Source organism: Mobula hypostoma, chromosome 8, assembly GCF_963921235.1.
Source record: "Mobula hypostoma chromosome 8, sMobHyp1.1, whole genome shotgun sequence".
In the NCBI taxonomy this organism is placed as follows: Eukaryota; Metazoa; Chordata; class Chondrichthyes; order Myliobatiformes; family Myliobatidae; genus Mobula; species Mobula hypostoma.
In genome coordinates this window covers 74,157,491-74,174,374 of record NC_086104.1, presented here as the reverse complement: position 1 = coordinate 74,174,374, position 16,884 = coordinate 74,157,491, and the positions used below count along the sequence as shown (strand labels likewise).

The window sequence follows — 16,884 nt, the reverse complement described above, 5'->3', positions numbered from 1 at the left end:
GAAGGATATTAGTTGTAATTTGGCAGAGGTTAGCTAATATAGCAGACATGGGTACTTGGGTATAAAATATTCATTTCATTAAGGATATCCAGCACTCAAGCTTTAGGTTGCAGGATTTCAAAATTACTGAAAATAACATTTCTTTTAATAAAGAACTGTATCTTTCAAACTGTATCAATTATAGCCTTGCATTTCAAATTTCAAGAGCCTTCCCTAAATGATGCAATTTCGCACTGTCAAACCAGACATGGCCAATTTTTTTTAAATCAAGGTGAATTGACTCTTGAAACTGTACTAAAGATTGTGAGAAATTGGATGCACTACTCTGTGAATTAAAAAAATTTCTTCCCATTGCAATCTATCAATATTTCACCCCGTATGCTGAGACTGTGACCCCTGATTCTTAACTCCCAAAATCTAAGGGAAACATCTTTTCAACCTGTCTTTTAATCCCTACCAATATGTTAAACACTTTAGTAAGATCTCTTCTCACTACTTTAAGCTTAAATGAATGAGGGTCTAGGTCATATTTTCACTCTCCTCATCATATAGTCCCATTATCACAGGAATCAATCTGGTAAACCTTTGCACTCCTTCTCAAGCAAGCATGTCCTTTCTAAGATGGGACCAATAATACAAACAATACTTCAGGTTTGATCTTATCAAGGCCCTGCATTTCTGTTCATAGTTTTGAGTTCAAGTCTCATTTCATAATCAGGTTTAGATGTTGCTCCAATATCTTTCTGCCTTTCAGATGAGACATTAACCCAAGGTTTCCCTGGAGAAAATATTCCTAGCCACTAAGTATTTTGTCGAGCAGCAGGGGAGAGGTGGGGGTGTAATCTCCTGTCTATTTATCATTTGTTTAACAAAATGTGCACAATGCAGAAATTGGCTACCATATTTTCAACATCATAATGATGACTGTGCTTAAAATGTAGTTGTAAAGCACTTTGAAATATCCTGAAAAAGGTATGAAAAGCTGTGTCCAAATGCAGTTTTTCATTCTTTCAATCCACTTCACTCAATGATTTAGATTGCCATGTTAATAACAAACAGTTGTCACTTGTCTTTTTGAATTGATTTGTAAACTATAATCAGCACAAAGTAAAATTCCAATTTTAATAGAAATAGATCTACATTTTATAGCATCTTCTGAGACTTGGTATACTCCGAAGTACATACTGTAATTGTGAAGTGCAGCCACTGTTCTGTTACCAGAAAATCCACAGCATTGGAACATTGCAGTCATTTCTTGAAAATCATTCGGAACTAAAATGAACAGTCAGTTATAAAATTGTCTGAGAGCAACATTGGGAGAGTTTACACTTGTATTTATCGCAAAAATATTTCAATAAATGTAAAAGTTCAGAGAAATAAGAGGAGTATGGAGATACTGTTGTATGGTGGATTTACATTTCACTGAATTTGAGAATTTTCTTTTAACAATATTAATATTTTGATATGTGAATTTAGAAAAAAAACAACGACCTATAGTGGACTGCTGAACGCACTGTTCTGCACTGGCAACTGACAGTCTGCTTTTCATCATATTTTGCACTCTCTGCTTCAAATCAGGGTCACTCCATGAAGTAGCTCACTATCTTGTAATGAGCAAAAGAAAATGACATTCTGCATAGATAGTGCATGATATACCAGAATATTAGTGTATTTATAGACACTGTGAGAAGGCACATTTATTGAAAAGCACATTATGTTCTGTGGCTATTAAAATTTCAATCATTGGCCCTTATGAGTGGCAAAGAATCACACTGGAAGATTCTTTGCCATTAAGTAAGAATGTGATTTATCAACGTATTACATCCATAGGACAGTGTATTTTCTGAGCTATTAGTTTGCTGCAGTGCTTCCATGTTGATACCAAATAACTGTTAATTGTCTTTTCTAATTGGTTGTAACCTGTAATCAGCACATAGTGAAACTGATGCTAAAGGAAGAGGACTTGTGTAACTATCACTCCTTTTGTGCCTTCAGCATGTCCCAAAGCACTTCACAGCCATGAAGTAACTTTGAAGGGTATTTAGTATTCTGATACTAGCAATCTGAACACACCATTCTCCCAGAAGCCAATCTGGTCTGTGGATATTAATTAAAGGATGAATATTAGTCAGGACACCGGAGTTGGCTCACCTACTCTACATTGCAATTGTGACCACATTCACCCGGAGGAGCATATAATGTTACAGCTTGGAGTCTCACAAAAGAAAAAGTATTTACTGTATGTGGTGCACTGGACTAAAATTTAGTGTTTAATTCTTTGAATTGAGCCTTTATCCCAGTCGTCAGACTCAGAAATGGGAGAGCACTATCTGTTGAACAAGACCTGTTACACTATGGCATTAAAAACAAAGCAAGGAACACACACTATACTTGAATTTCTACTGATAGTTTGGTGATTGCAATGTCAGTAGAATGTTGAAAAATGTTATGGTGTGCCATGATCTATTGTTTGAAACTAAGTGGTTGGGAGATGTAAATTGTTAGATAAAATTACCACACCATCTATCAATCAGCACATAACGGTAAAGTCTCAGATGGCAGTGAGGATGCATACAGGACAGAGATAGATTGGCTGGTTACACCACCTCATCCCCATTGTCAGCAAGGCCAAGGAATTTATGGACTTCAGGAAAGCATGCACCAGTCCTTATTGAGGGTCAGCTTTGAAATGGGTGAGCAGCTTTAAGTTCCTGGGTACCACCATCCCAGAGGATATATCCCAGGCCCAACACATGATGCAATCATGGCGATTGCACTGGGAGTTTCAGGAGATTTTGTATGTCACCAAAGACTTGAAAATTTCTATAGATGTGAAAAAGGACCTAGGGCTTTCTCACTGTATATGAAGCATATCTCAGGCTTCCTGTGGGATCCAGGTGTCGATTTTAACTGATGTTTCGATGACAAACTCCACCATCTTCATCAGGGTTGATGCCTAGGCATGTCTAGTCTGGTGGTATATATACTCAACTCCCATCATCCATTCATCCTGATTTGTTAGTCCTCAACCAAACAGGTTTCCACTGTACCACCTTGTTCAAAATCGTATTCCAGTTTTTACCTAGAGCAAGACCTTCATCTTTGTTGAAATTCTTATTTCTGCATCAAGGAGCATAGGAGAAGTATTCATTTGGGTTACCCAGAGAAACATTAGATACGCAATTACCACAGGATTGACTTTGACGGCACAAACTACTGTGTTGCGCCAATGGCTTTTGGGACTGCCTAATGAAGGAATCCATTGAAGTAAGACTAGAGAGTAAGAATCTCAACAAAGACTAAGGTCTCACTCTAAGTAAGAACTGGAATATGATTTTAAACAAGGTGGGACAGTGGAAACTTGATTGGTTGAGGACTAACCAATCAGGAGGGATGGATGACGGGAGTTGAGTATATATACCACCGGACTATACATGCCTAGGCCTCATCCCTGATGAAGATGGCAGAGTCTGTCATTGAAACATCAGTTAAAATTGGCACCTGGACCTGGCTGAAAGCTGGAGAAGAGTTTATGCATTCTATAGGTGTACTGTGGAGAGCATTCTGACTGGTTACTGACCATAGCCTGATATGTAGGCTTTAAAGAAAAGGATCGCATTTGACTGCAGAGGGCTGTAGACTCAACCAGCTCCATCATGGGCACAACCCTCCCCACCATCAAGAGCATCTTTCAGAGGCGGTCACTTAAGAAGCTGGCATCCATCACTATGCACCCTCACCATCTGAGATATGCCCTCTTCTCACTATTACCATCAAGGAAGTGGTACAGGAATCTGAAAACGCACATCCAATGATTCAGAAACCACTTCTTCCCCTCTGTCATCATATTTCTTTATGGTCCATGAACCCTTGAATGCTACTACCTTCTTATTTCTTTTTTTTAACTATTTATTTATTTTTAATTTATAGTAATATATTATGCATTACTGCTGCTGCAGAAAAACGAATTTCGCCTCCTTTAAGTGGTAATAAACCTGATTCTAATGATTCCAGAAAACAGCACAAAGTACACAAGTGCCACCTACTGGATTAGTAACACTTCTAACAACTCAATGCAAATGTTCGAAATGGATTCTATAGCTCCTGTGGAATAAAGGAAGAAATAAAAATCCCCACTGTGCTCTAAAGTTTTAGATTTGGCCACGTCTTCTCACCAACACTAAAGAGCTAGAGGAAAAACCTAAACTTTTACTATTCTATTAGCACAGAAATGGGAGCACGGTGGGAAAATGCACACAGTCACAGAGAAAATGTGTAAATCCTGCACAGACCCAGAAGAACTGGGATGGAGCCCAGGTCCTGGAGTTTTGAGGCAGCAAAATTCAAAGTTCAAAGAGTTCAAAGCAAGTTTACTATCAAAAAACATATATGTCACCATATATCCTCAATTTCTTTTCTTTTGGGCATACTCAATAAATCCATTAACCATAACAGAATGAAAGACTACATCAACAGGGCAGACAGCCAGTGTGCAAAAGACAACAAATTGTGCAGATACAAAAAGAAAGAAAAAAAATAGTAATAATCGTAATAAATAAATAAGCACAAAATATTGAGAACATGGGATGAAGAGTCCTTGTGGTTGTGGCAACAGTTCAATGACGGGGCAAGTGAAGTAGAGTGAAGTTATCTCCATTTGGTTCAAGAGCCTGATGGTTGAGGGGTAACTACTATTTCTGAACCTGGTGGTGTGATTCCTGAGGCTCCTGTACCTCCTTCCAAATGGCTACAGCAAGAAGAGAGCATGACCTGGATGGTGGGGGTGCTTGATGATGGTTGCTGCTTTCCTGTGCTAGCTCATGTAGTTGTGCTCAATAGTGGGGAGAGCTTTACCTGGGATGGACTGAGCTACATTTACTACATCCACTACATTTTATAGGACTTTCCTTCAAGGGGATTGGTGTTTCCATACCAGACTGTGATGCAGCCAATCAATATACTCTCTACCACACACCTATAAAAGGTTGTCAAAGTATTAGATGTCATGCCAAATCTTTGCAAACTTCTGAGGAAGTAGAGGTTCTGCCGTGCTTTCTTCGTGAATGCACGTATGTAAGTGGGCCCAGGACAGGTTCTCAGAAATAATAACACTGAGGAAATAAGAATTGCTGACCCTCTCCGCCTCTGATGAAGAGTGGCTCACAGATCTGGTTTCCTCCTCCTGAAGTCAATTATTAGCTGCTTCATCTTGCTGACACTGAGTAAGAGGTGGTTGTTGTGGCACCACTCGGCCATATTTTCAATCTCTCTTCTATATACTGATTCATCACCACCTTTTATTCGGCCTGCAACAGTGTTGTCTTTAGCATATTTACTGTAAAATATGGCATTGGAGTTGTTCTTAGTCTAAGAGTCATTAGTGTAAGCAAGTCGATCAAGAGGCTAAGCACACAGCCTTGTGGTGCACCTGTGCTGATGGAGACTGTGGGGAAGATTTTGTTGTCAATCCAAACTGACTGGGGTCTGCAAGTAAAGAAATTAAGGATCCAATTGCAGAAGGAGATATTGAGGCCAAGATCTTGGAGATTATTGATTAGTTTTGAGGGGATGATGGTATTAAATGCTGAGCTGTAGTCGATAAAGTGCATCCTGATGTATGCATCTTTGCTGCCAAGTTGTTTCAGGGTTGAGTGAAGAGCCAAGAGATGGCATCTGCTGTGGATCTGTTGTGCTGATAAGCAAATTGGAGCCGATCTAAATCGCTGCTTAGGCCGGAGTTGATGTGATTCATACTTCATCACTGTTGCTGTGAGTGCTGCTGACGATAGTCGTTGAGACAGGTCGTCATCTTCTTCCTGGGCACCAGTATAATTGAACTCTGCTTGAAGCAGGTGGGTTCAGACTGCCGAAGCAAAAGATTAAAGATCTCAGTGAACACTCGTGCCAGTTGATCAGCACAAGTCTATAGTACTTGGCCAGGTATGCCATGAAGGCCGGATGCTTTCTGTGGGTTCACCCTACTGAAGGATGCCCTCACATCAGCCTCAGATACTGAAATCACAGGGTCATTGAAGGCTGTGGGAGTTTGTGATGGTTCCTCCATGTTTTGATGGTCAGTGAACATAAAACGCATTGAGCAGATCTGGAAGTGAAGCCCTGTTGTCTCCCATGTCACTTGATTGAACTCTGTAAGAGGTAATAGCATTCAAGCCCTGCCACAGTTGTTGAGCATCCTTCATTAATTCAAGTCCAGAACTGCCACTTTGCCTGTGAGTTACCTTTCTGGAGATTGTACCTGAAGCTCCTGTAACTTTGATCTAGCCCTCAGCAGATTACAGATCTCATGGTTCATCCAAGGCTTCTGGTTAGAGAAGGCTCTGAATGAATTTGTGGGGACACACTCATCTATGACCGTTTTTATAAAGTCCATGACAACCGTGGTGTATTCATTCAGATCCACAGATGAGACCTTGTACACAGTCCATCCCACTGACACAAAGCAATCCCATAGCTGCTTCTCTGCATCCTGCGACTATCTCGTTGTTGTCCTAATCTCTGGAGCCCTGCTGTTTAGGCTCCACCTGTATGCAGGTAGGAGAAGATCAGCTAAGTGGTCAGATTTCCTGAAATGCAGTCTGGGCATGGAACAGTCAGCATTCCTGATCTTAGTATAACAGTGGTCTTGTGTGTTCGGAACTCTGTTTATATGCTGATGGTGATTCTTCAAACGATCCTGACTGAAATCCCTGACTATGATTTGAAATGCATCGGGGTGGACTTTTGTTTGGTGATGACATCATGCAATATCTCAAGCACTTGATTATAGTTGGCCACTGGTGGAATGCAAACTACAGTCAGTATCACGGAGGAGAACTCTCTTGGTAAATAGAATGATTAGCATTTGATTATCAGGTGTTCCAGGTCAGGGAAGCAGAGGTATGGGAAAACTGCAACATTGGAGCACCACTGTTTATCATGAAACACACACCTCCATCTCTTGCCTTTCACAAGTCAGCAGCTCAGTTCATCCTGTGTATCGAGAAGTGTTCAGGTCTGATTGATAAATTTGGCATACTCTGAGTAAACCATGTCTCAGTAAAGCACAGAACACAACAATTTCTTATTTCCTGACAGCACAGCATCCTTGCCTTTAGGTCTTCAATTTTGTTCTCCAGCAACTGCACGTTGCTAACAAGATGCTGGGTTGAGGGGGCCTCATACCTATGTGTTACAGCCTGGCTTGGAGTCCTCCATCGTCCTGCCTCACTTCCAGCTATGGTGATGACCTTCATCCGTACCTGCTTGCTTGAGAGCAAAGTCCTAAATGTACTTCAGATGATCGTAAAATCTGTAGTTCATTAAGTCGATTCAAGAGTGCGTTGCTTAATAATGGGAAATTGCATGCTGCAGATTGCAGTTGAAATAATTCAAAAGAAGTATATTTAAAAGTCTTGTACGTAGCCTGTGGAATGTCGTGTGGTTTAACAGTGCCATCTTGCCAGATTAGCACTTTCTGCTGCTGCTTTCTCCTCCCATATGCTTCTGAGACTAGGACTACTTGCATCAAGAAACTCAACACTTTGAAAGATACCATTCCAAAATCTATCAAATTAATTGAAAGGATAAGCAAACCAACATCAACTCGTACTCAGTCAGCTCCGTAGGGCACCCTTCATTTTTCATATTTCCAAACTCTGACAAAGAGAAAAGTACAGGGTTGTGCTCAAGGCCTCCTTAGAACAAAATAACATCCTCACTAAGCTTTGGGAATCCAGACAACATAAGCCCCGGTTTATGACCACTTAAAATGGAGAAGGAGAATTAGGGATGGTTTTAAGAATCTTGAGTCCTTTCACTAAGAGCATACAGAAACCCAGCATAAATGTCAGAATTGGCTCACAACCTCAGAAGTTACCCACCTGCCTGCCATTTGAGATCCTCCTGGCCTGATGTAGAAGAGACTGGAGTTCTCATACAGACCTCAGAACTCACAAACCTAGAGTGGTAACAGGTCATCTTCTGTCCTGTAGGACGACCTAAGATGTTTAAAACATTTTTATTCTTAAGACAAGGAGTGTTGAAGGGGGAAATTCCAGAACTTGAGGGATCAGACAACTGAAGGCCCATTTGGAATTAGTTAAATGATTAAGGCCAGGAATTCATAAGAGGTAAAGTTGTTCTGTACTGTGAACAAAAAAAAAGGGAGTTATTATAAAGTAAAAAACAAAATTCCAATCCTGAATCAGTTATAACCATATTGCAATAAACCATACCCCCATTTCCACTAAAGAGGTAATCCATTGTAAATGCCATGTTTTCATTGTTAGATTCTTCCAGCCTTGAAAAATTAATACTCATTACTGCATATAAAATCCCTAGCCATCCACAAATCCAATTTCATCAGCTGGACTGATAATCCTCAGACAGCAAGCACACCTGGAATCTGAAGTTCTCTTAAGTTTTGCATGATTTATATTATTCCATCTGAGTGCTTCAGGACAACCTTTGAATTTTGATGGATTGGTGCCAGATTTCTTTGAGAAAAGGTAATTTTTGTATAATCAAGTTGACAGTATCTTTGAACCAGGAATGTACTTTACAGATAACTTGGCGTTACCTGGCATGAGGGAATAGCTTCAGCTTCATATTAACCATATAACAATTACAGCACAGAAACAGGCCATCTTGGCCCTTCTAGTCCATGCTGAACTCTTACTTTCACCTCGTCCCACCGATCTGCACTCAGCCCATAACCCTTCATTCCTTTCTTGTCCATATAGCTATCCAATTTAACTTTAAATGACAACATCAAACCTGCCTCAACCACTTCTGCTGGAAGCTCGTTCCACACAGCTACCACTCTCTGAGTAAAGAAGTTCCCCCTCATGTTACCCCTAAACTTTTGCCCTTTAAATCTCAACTCATGTCCTCTTGTTTGAATCTCCCCCACTCTCAATGGAAAAAGCCTATCCACGTCAATTCTATCTATCCCCCTCATAATTTTAAATACCTCTATCAATTCCCCCCTCAACCTTCTACGCTCCAAAGAATAAAGACCCAACTTGTTCAACCTTTCTCTGTAACTTAGGAGATGAAACCCAGGTAATATTCTAGTAAATCTCTGTACTCTCTCAATTTTGTTGGCATCTTTCCTACTTTTGGTGACCAGAACTGTACACAATACTCCAAATTTGGCCTTACCAATGCCTTGTACAATTTTAACATTACATCCCAACTCCTATACTCAATGCTCTGATTTATAAAGGCCAGCATACCAAAAGCTTTCCTCACCACACTATCCACATGAGATTCCACCTTCAGGGAACTCTGCACCATTATTCATAGATCCCTCTGTGCTACTGTACTCTTCAATGCCCTACCATTTACCATGTATGTCCTATTTTGATTAGTCCTACCAAAATGTAGCACCTCACATTTATCAGCATTAAACTCCATCTGCCATCTTTCAGCCCACTCTTCTAACTGGCCTAAATCTCTCTGCAAGCTTTGAAAATATTCAGTTGCCTAAATTGAAGAAAGTGACTGAGAGTTTACTAGTGATATAGGTTATCTTTTGATAAGTAGTTCTCACTGAATCAGAATACATCAAAGCATTCTTGAAGGAGATCCATTATTGGAATAGAGTTTCTGCAAATTTTTACTTCGTTAAATTTGTTGGGAAGCTAGAAGTTGGGAATTTCACCATTCCTTTGAAGGACAATCATAATTTAGAGTTATAAGGTACAGGTAATCCTGCTCTTTCTCTGAATTGCATTGATGATTGATAAAGATAACACATGGAAGATTACACTAAGCAAATGTTCGAATCTTGGAGAGCTTATAAGATTGTGGGGAGGGAAAACATTGAAATTCATGCAGGATTGTTGTAAAAGGTTGGTTTTCAGTGTGAACTTGATAGGGCTGAAGAGTAATGTATACCCATGTGACTACTCCCAAAATCCAAAAAAGTCATCAAAAATATTACAAATAAAAAAAGTTATCTAAAAAATACCCAAAACATTTATAATAATTACAATAACTGAATCAAAGTAATTTCAACCTTCGGAGACCCACTGCTTTCCTCTGAAATTTTGTGTGTATTTTTAACCTTTGCCTGGTAAACCATGGTCCACTGTCATCATTGATATCAGAAAGAATTTAGATCCTACACAACATGATAAACATTTTCCTTTGATTGATGCATCTAGAAATAGATCTCATAGCATCATGTTAAGAGTGTAGTCACTTCAAACTGAAATGAGAAAATTCATAGAGAACTATGATTCTTTAGAAGTTTTATTCAGGACAGCTGTGTGTGTAAATACTTCGTCATTAAATACATTAAGACCAAGGCCTCAAACAAAACTCATGATCTGCTGGGCAAATCAACCCCAATGTCTTCATCCAGACCAATATTCCCAACACTGAGACCCTAACTACACTTAGTCAAATCCACTGGGCTGCCACCTTATTTGAAGGCACAGACTCCTGAAGGCATTGTTCCATTCCAAACTCCCTCTTGGTCACCAGTTAGCAGGCAGACAGACAAAGAGATCTTAAATTCTTCTCAAACCTTCCTTGAAAAATGTGCAATGTTGAAGATTTGTTGGTTAGTATCATGCCTTCATGGAGCAAACATAAAATAGAGATGAATTTCTGCGGGCAGCCATATTTGGCAAGTGTTTTCCACAATCCTTCCTGAAATTTTTACATGATGTTGAAAAAGAGCCTGTATAAATCACTGGGTTATGCAAATGGAGTAATGCAATTAATTCTGGTAATCACACAGCAAAGAGGATTTGAGCCTTTGCATGAATTCAGAAGAGATGTACTTGAATAGTTGCAGTAATAAGGCATTTGAGTTCTAACAGTGGGCTGGAGAATCTGGGGCTGTTCTCACAATATAAGATTGAGAGGAAATTGGATATCATTGTTCAAAAATCAGACTGGGTTAAATAAGGTTATTAGAGAGAGAACTTTCCCATTACTAAAGCTTGGGCCAATAGGCACAAGAGAAATGTTAGAAAACTATTTTTGCACAGAAGCAAATTATGACCTAGGGCTCATTGCTAACAAAAATGGTTAGAACTGAATCAGTCATGGCTTTCAAGAGAGAATTTGGATATGTACTTAAGGAAAATAATTTAATAATTTACAGGGCTTTGAGAAAAGAAGAGGGGAATGGAACAAACAAGTTTGCTGTCATTAACACTATGGCCTCTTCCTGTGCCATTTTGTTATGTGAGCTTGATGAGCTTAATACCAGTTGAAAAGTCCCTTTCTATTTTGATACCCATAGCTCAATATTATGCATTTTGGACAAAAGAGGAGCAGATGAGAAAAAGAAATTTAAACCTATCTTTGTCTGCAATTGTACCAAATAATTAGAAGGAGTAAAAAAATTAGAGCACAGGGCTATGTTGCAAAATTCTGAAGAAGATTGGCTATTCTGCTGTACTTAATTAGAGTTAACTGTAGTTTTGGTGTATTTCTGGGTTCATCTTAATAAATGATGTGAAATATATTATCCATATCCAATCTTTGATTGTAACCTCTTTGCATTGAATGACATACCAAGTACCTAACTAGATCAAAGCAACTTTTGAACAATAGAACTAGGACTGGTTTAATTCTTTTGGCTCACTTATGATATTAGAAGATGCAACAGAGCAATTTTCTCACTTAAGATAAAATGTATTTTCCATTGCAATAATTTGATCATCCTTCTTTTGAATGTTCAGTAAGTAATATTTCTTCCTTTCCTTCCTATCAAGCTGATGTATGAGATTTTAATTTTACATGTGTACCTTGGACAATTTTCACTCCTCTCTTTCTGTCTCTTGTACTGTTGCTCTACCTATTTCTATAATTTATACTGAAAAGTTGTGCTTTCTGTCACATAGAAACTGCAAACACAGTTTGACTAGTTTGGCTTTTTGGGGAAATATTGGAAGCATAAAGTTGCTGAGATTCCATATCATTTCCTCCAAAGAATCTGCTCAAACAACCTGACCAGGCTGGAGATGTCTCTGCAATAGCCTCACCATTAATTTCAATAGGGGTGAGCAGCTGCAAGTGATTGAGATTGATATTAGTATGTTTAGATTTTTTAAATTGTTTATTTACAGTAAACATTTGTAAACATTTTGAGACATATAGTTTTTTTATTTTAATAATTATATATTTGAATCATTTGTAAGATTTATTGTTTTTGAACATTAGAAAGATTATAAAACATTAACAGTACTTTGACAGCTTTGGCAGCCACTCAGCCACCATTAAGATGGTGGGCATGCTACTTGTGTTGGGATTTACTACAAACCCCTGCCTTCCACACAGTCTGCCTTTGAGGAATGAAACCAGTTTCTCTTGCTAGGAATATCTTGCTCGGAGAATCACATACATCATGCACATGTTTTACTACTGAGTGTAAAATCAGGACATCCTGTTTACTAATTAATGTTAAACAATTTCAGCCTTCAATTTTTGATGTCAGCGCTATTTTTAGACTTACAATGTGAATATATTTCCTTGTTCATTTTCACAGCCTCAATGGAAGAGAGTGGTGACGGAATAGCAAATAATTCTCCAAAAAAGACAGAAGATGAAAAACATGACTCACCCAGTAAGAACTTTACATGTGTTGCATTGATAAAGTGATTCCTTGAGAGAGTTTTTTTTGAAACAGACAACATATTTAGAACAATGCACTTTCATATAGAAAGCCATTCTTCAATATAGATAAGTCAAATGTAAATTATTTATTTATTTAGCAATACAGCACAGTACTAGGCTCTTCTGGCCTAACAAGCCCACACAGTATAATTATATCCATGTCATCAATTAGCCTACTAATCCATATGTCTTTGGAATGTGGGAGGAAACTAGTGCACCTAGAGGAAACCCATGCAGTCACAGGGAAAACGTATAAAGTTATGACAGATGGTGGCAGAATTGAACCTGGATTGCTGGTACTGTAATAACATTACACTAACCACTAAGCTACAGTGACCATGCTTTTTATAATTGATAGAATTGCTGCATGGGAATCATGTTAGCAAAGGCTAAATAAGTAACATTCTTCCAGAGGGTCATGGGCTCAACAGCTACTCCAGAGACTTGAGCAAAAAAATCCAGGCCAGAGCCCCAACTATAAATTCCAGTTCTGATGGAGTACTGCACATTTTCCAAGAGAATAATTTACCCTCACCTTCCTAATGTGAATTTAATCTATTGCACTATAATACAAAAATGCAGGAGTTATCCCTGATGGCCTGTCCAATATTTATCCCTTAATTGGCATCATCTGGTTATTAATATATTGCTGTAGGCATGAGCGAGCTTGTAGGAAATTGGCTACCACATTTTCAATATTAAACAGTACCATCACTTTAGAAGTGCTTGGGTGATTATGGTCCACTTTAGGGCATTCTCATGACTAATACCACATACTCCTGGCTAGCTTCCTATCTTCAGACCTCGATAATCACTCATTCCAGACATTGTCTGACTATGTCTAAGCTTGTACTGCATCTCTCTTGGCCATCAGCACTGTGTTCAATGGTCTACATAGTCCCTCAGCCCTGCAATGCTTTTTATATTAAGATTTCTTCTTTGTTTCCTTATCCTATGATAATCATTTTCCTCAATTAATCAGTTGTAAGCATGCTGTGTTTCAGGATAGAAAGTAATCTCCAGGCACAATTTTCACAAATAGTGCAATGTACACTTTGAGCAGATTCAGATTCCTTAATACTGTTGGTACAGAGTGAACTCAAGTGAAAAGTTAATGGAAAAATTCATTGTCGTCAGGGGAAGCCCCCCCAAAGCACACCAATAAAAATTTTATTAGTCCCCACCACTTCAAAATTCACTGTGATCCAAGATATTGAATAATACAGAAAGGCCTTTACAGACTTTTCATGGTGTTCTGCAGCATTGTGGAATGTGTAAAGGGAATTCTCAGGTAATTCTGGGAACAGAACAGTTCTGAAGAAGGGCAAGAGATACAAGCTAATGGATCTGTTGGAAGACTGATCGGAGCTGAGGTTATGATTCCAATCCAGTTGGGACCTGTGAATGGAGTCTGTAGAGGAACTGGAGAATGAGTTAAAATGTAGTCAGGCCTGGGTTAGCAGCACAGTAAAGAACAGTGGGTATTGGGAAGGATTATCATGCTCTTTGAAAGCGATAGGGTAGCATAGTCTGAAAGGGAAGAGGAAGGAATTGATATTGAACACTCAGACAGAGTAGTCGATAGACTATTGTACACATGGGGGATGAAAGGGGAGGTTGTTGCAAGCCGGAAATCAACCTTAAACTTGGTTGTTCTGATAGTTCCCAATAACTGGCATATCTCTAAATAATGTGACAGAATCTTTTGGACAACATTCTAGTGATCTAACCGTTGTTCCACACAGATCTTACCATGTCTTATGGTCACATTATACATCAAGTTGCATTATTGCAGAAGAACAATATGCATCCACAAGTAACAGGTTTACCTTGATATACTTGGAACCTGAAATGATCACCAATTCATTTGCATAGTGTAGTAAACTATATATATATGTGTGTGTGTGTTTGGACACACCCCTCTGCTGACTGCTCCTGTGGCTCCTCCCACAGATCCCTGAATAAAGGCGATTTCGCCATTGCTCCTCCTCCTCACTCCAGGGGCAGACACTCAGAATGGAGGTCACATTTTACTGCGAGTAAAAGCCTTTCAGTAGTTACCCTACTTCCAGTCTTTTGGAGTAATTGAAGGTGCCTCAATTGGAGAGTTCGATTCTCCACCTCAGAATTTTATCATTTTTGATTTTGCCCTGCTGTTGGTTACTAAACATGAATGCAACTGAGTGCTGGTCAGTTAGCAGGGTGAACTTTTTGCTGGTGAGATAGTGCCAAATAGCTTCCACTATGGCCTGGGCCTCTTTCTCCACCACAGAGTGCCGAATTTCAGGGCCTTGAAGGGTACGGGAGAAGAACAACACCGGTCTTCCCACATGGTTGAGGGTAGCAGCCAGTGCGAAGTCGGAGGCGTCACTCCGTACTTGGAAGGGAATGGCCTCATCCACCACATGCATTGCTGCTTTGGCAATGTCCCCTTTTATGCAGCTGAAGGCCACATGGGCCTCAGCTGAGAGGGGGAATGGGGAATGTGGTGGACTTGACCAGGGGGCGGGCCTTGTCTGCGTAGTTAGAGTCCCATTGGGCGTAATATGAAAAGAAACCCAGGCACCTTTTGAGGGCTGTGAGGGTGTTGGGAAGAGGGAGTTCCAACAGGGGACGCATACGGTCGGGGTCAGGGCCAATGACTCCGTTCTCCACGACACACCCAAGGATCGCAAGTCGGGTGGTCCCGAATATGCACTTGTCCTTGTTATAGGTGAGATTGAAAGCTTTGGCCGCTTGGTGAAATTTTTGGAGATTGTTGTCGTGATCCTGCCGGTCGTGACCGCAGATGGTGATGTTATCCAGATATGGGAATGTGGCCTTCAGTTGGCACTGGTCCATCATCAGTTCCATTGTCCTCTGGAAGACAGATACACCATTCGTGACACCGAAGGGGATGCGCAGGAATTGATAAAGCCTGCCGTCCGCCTCGAAGGCAGTGTAAGGGTGGTCCTCCCGGCGGATGGGGAGCTGATGGTATGCGGATTTTAGGTCTATGGTCGAGTACACCTTGTACTGTGCTATCTGATTGACCATGTCCGCGATGCAGGGTAGAGGGTACGCGTCGAGCTGCGTGAACCTATTGATGGTCTGGCTACAGTCCACAATCATCCTATTTTTCTCCCCATTCCAAACAATGACCACCTGCGCCCTCCAAGGCCTTGTGCTTGCCTCAATGACCCCCTCCCTGAGCAGCCGCTGCACCTCCGACTTAATGAAAGCTCTGTCCCCCGCGCTGTACCTCCTGCTTTTAGTTGCCACAGGTTTACAGTCGGGGGTCAGGTTGGCGAACAGCGGTGGGGGAGGGATCTTGAGGGTGGGGAGGCCGCAAGTGGTGTCGGTAGTGTGGCAGTTGGCATGGTGTTGGGTGGGATGTGCGGGTCGGTCTATGTGTGTGGTCAGTAGCGGGGTATGTGACGTATCCCTACAAAACTGGGGATTTACAACAGTAATTGGTGGGAGGGGCCCATCAAACTCCGTTGTCACGCTTTTCAGGTGGCTCTGGAAGTCGAGCCCCAATAGCACAGGGGCACACAGTTAAGGCATGACCAGTAACATAAAGTCTCGATATTCTGTGCCCTGCACCACTAGTGTCGCTACACAACCTCCCCGGATGTCTGTTGTGTGCAACCCGGAAGCCATGGCGACCCTCTGACTTACCAGCCGTATCGCGAGTCCGCAATGCTGCACCATGTCCGGGTGGATAAAACTCTCCGTGCTGCCTGTGTCAAACAGGCAGTTTGTCCTGCGCCCCTCCACCAGGATGTCCATCATTGACCTTGCGAGCTAGTGGGGAGCATTTTGGTTGAGGGTCATGAAAGCCAGGGTTGAGTCGCTGTCTTGGCCCGGCGCAGTGGGGTGCCCCGTGAGCACCCGTTGGTTGTAGCCGGTGGGAGGTGGCGCCGACCAAGATGGCCGCCCCCATGTCGCACACATGGTGGCGGCTTGCAGGGAAGATGGCGGTAGGCAAGATGGCAACCCCCATGTCTCGCACGTGGTGGTGGCGTGCAGGGAAAATGGCGGCAGGCAAGATGGCGACTCCCATGTCTCGCACGCTGCGCTGCTCAATCCCGCTCGCGGTTTTGACTTACAGACCTTGGCAAAGTGGCCCTTCTTTCCTCAGCTGGAGCAGGTAGCTTCTCAGGCTGGGCAGCATTTCCGGGGGTGCTTCTCGAGTCCGCAGAAGTAGCACTTCGCGGACTCGTGACTGACAGCAGCCGAAGTCGATTTGCCGGTGGGTTGCGGGGT

At 41.2% G+C, this 16,884-nt stretch overlaps 1 protein-coding gene across 2 annotated transcripts in view; it reads left to right on the top strand.

Annotated features, from left to right (window-relative positions):
• macrod2 (mono-ADP ribosylhydrolase 2) overlaps positions 1 to 16,884 on the top strand; it is a 1,240,168-nt gene that overhangs the window by 1,187,021 nt on the left and 36,263 nt on the right. For both annotated transcript variants that reach the window (XM_063056135.1, XM_063056134.1), the window contains one exon: positions 12,509 to 12,586. In XM_063056135.1, coding sequence (XP_062912205.1) covers positions 12,509 to 12,586 — 78 coding nt within the window. The remainder of the gene's footprint in view (positions 1 to 12,508; positions 12,587 to 16,884) is intronic.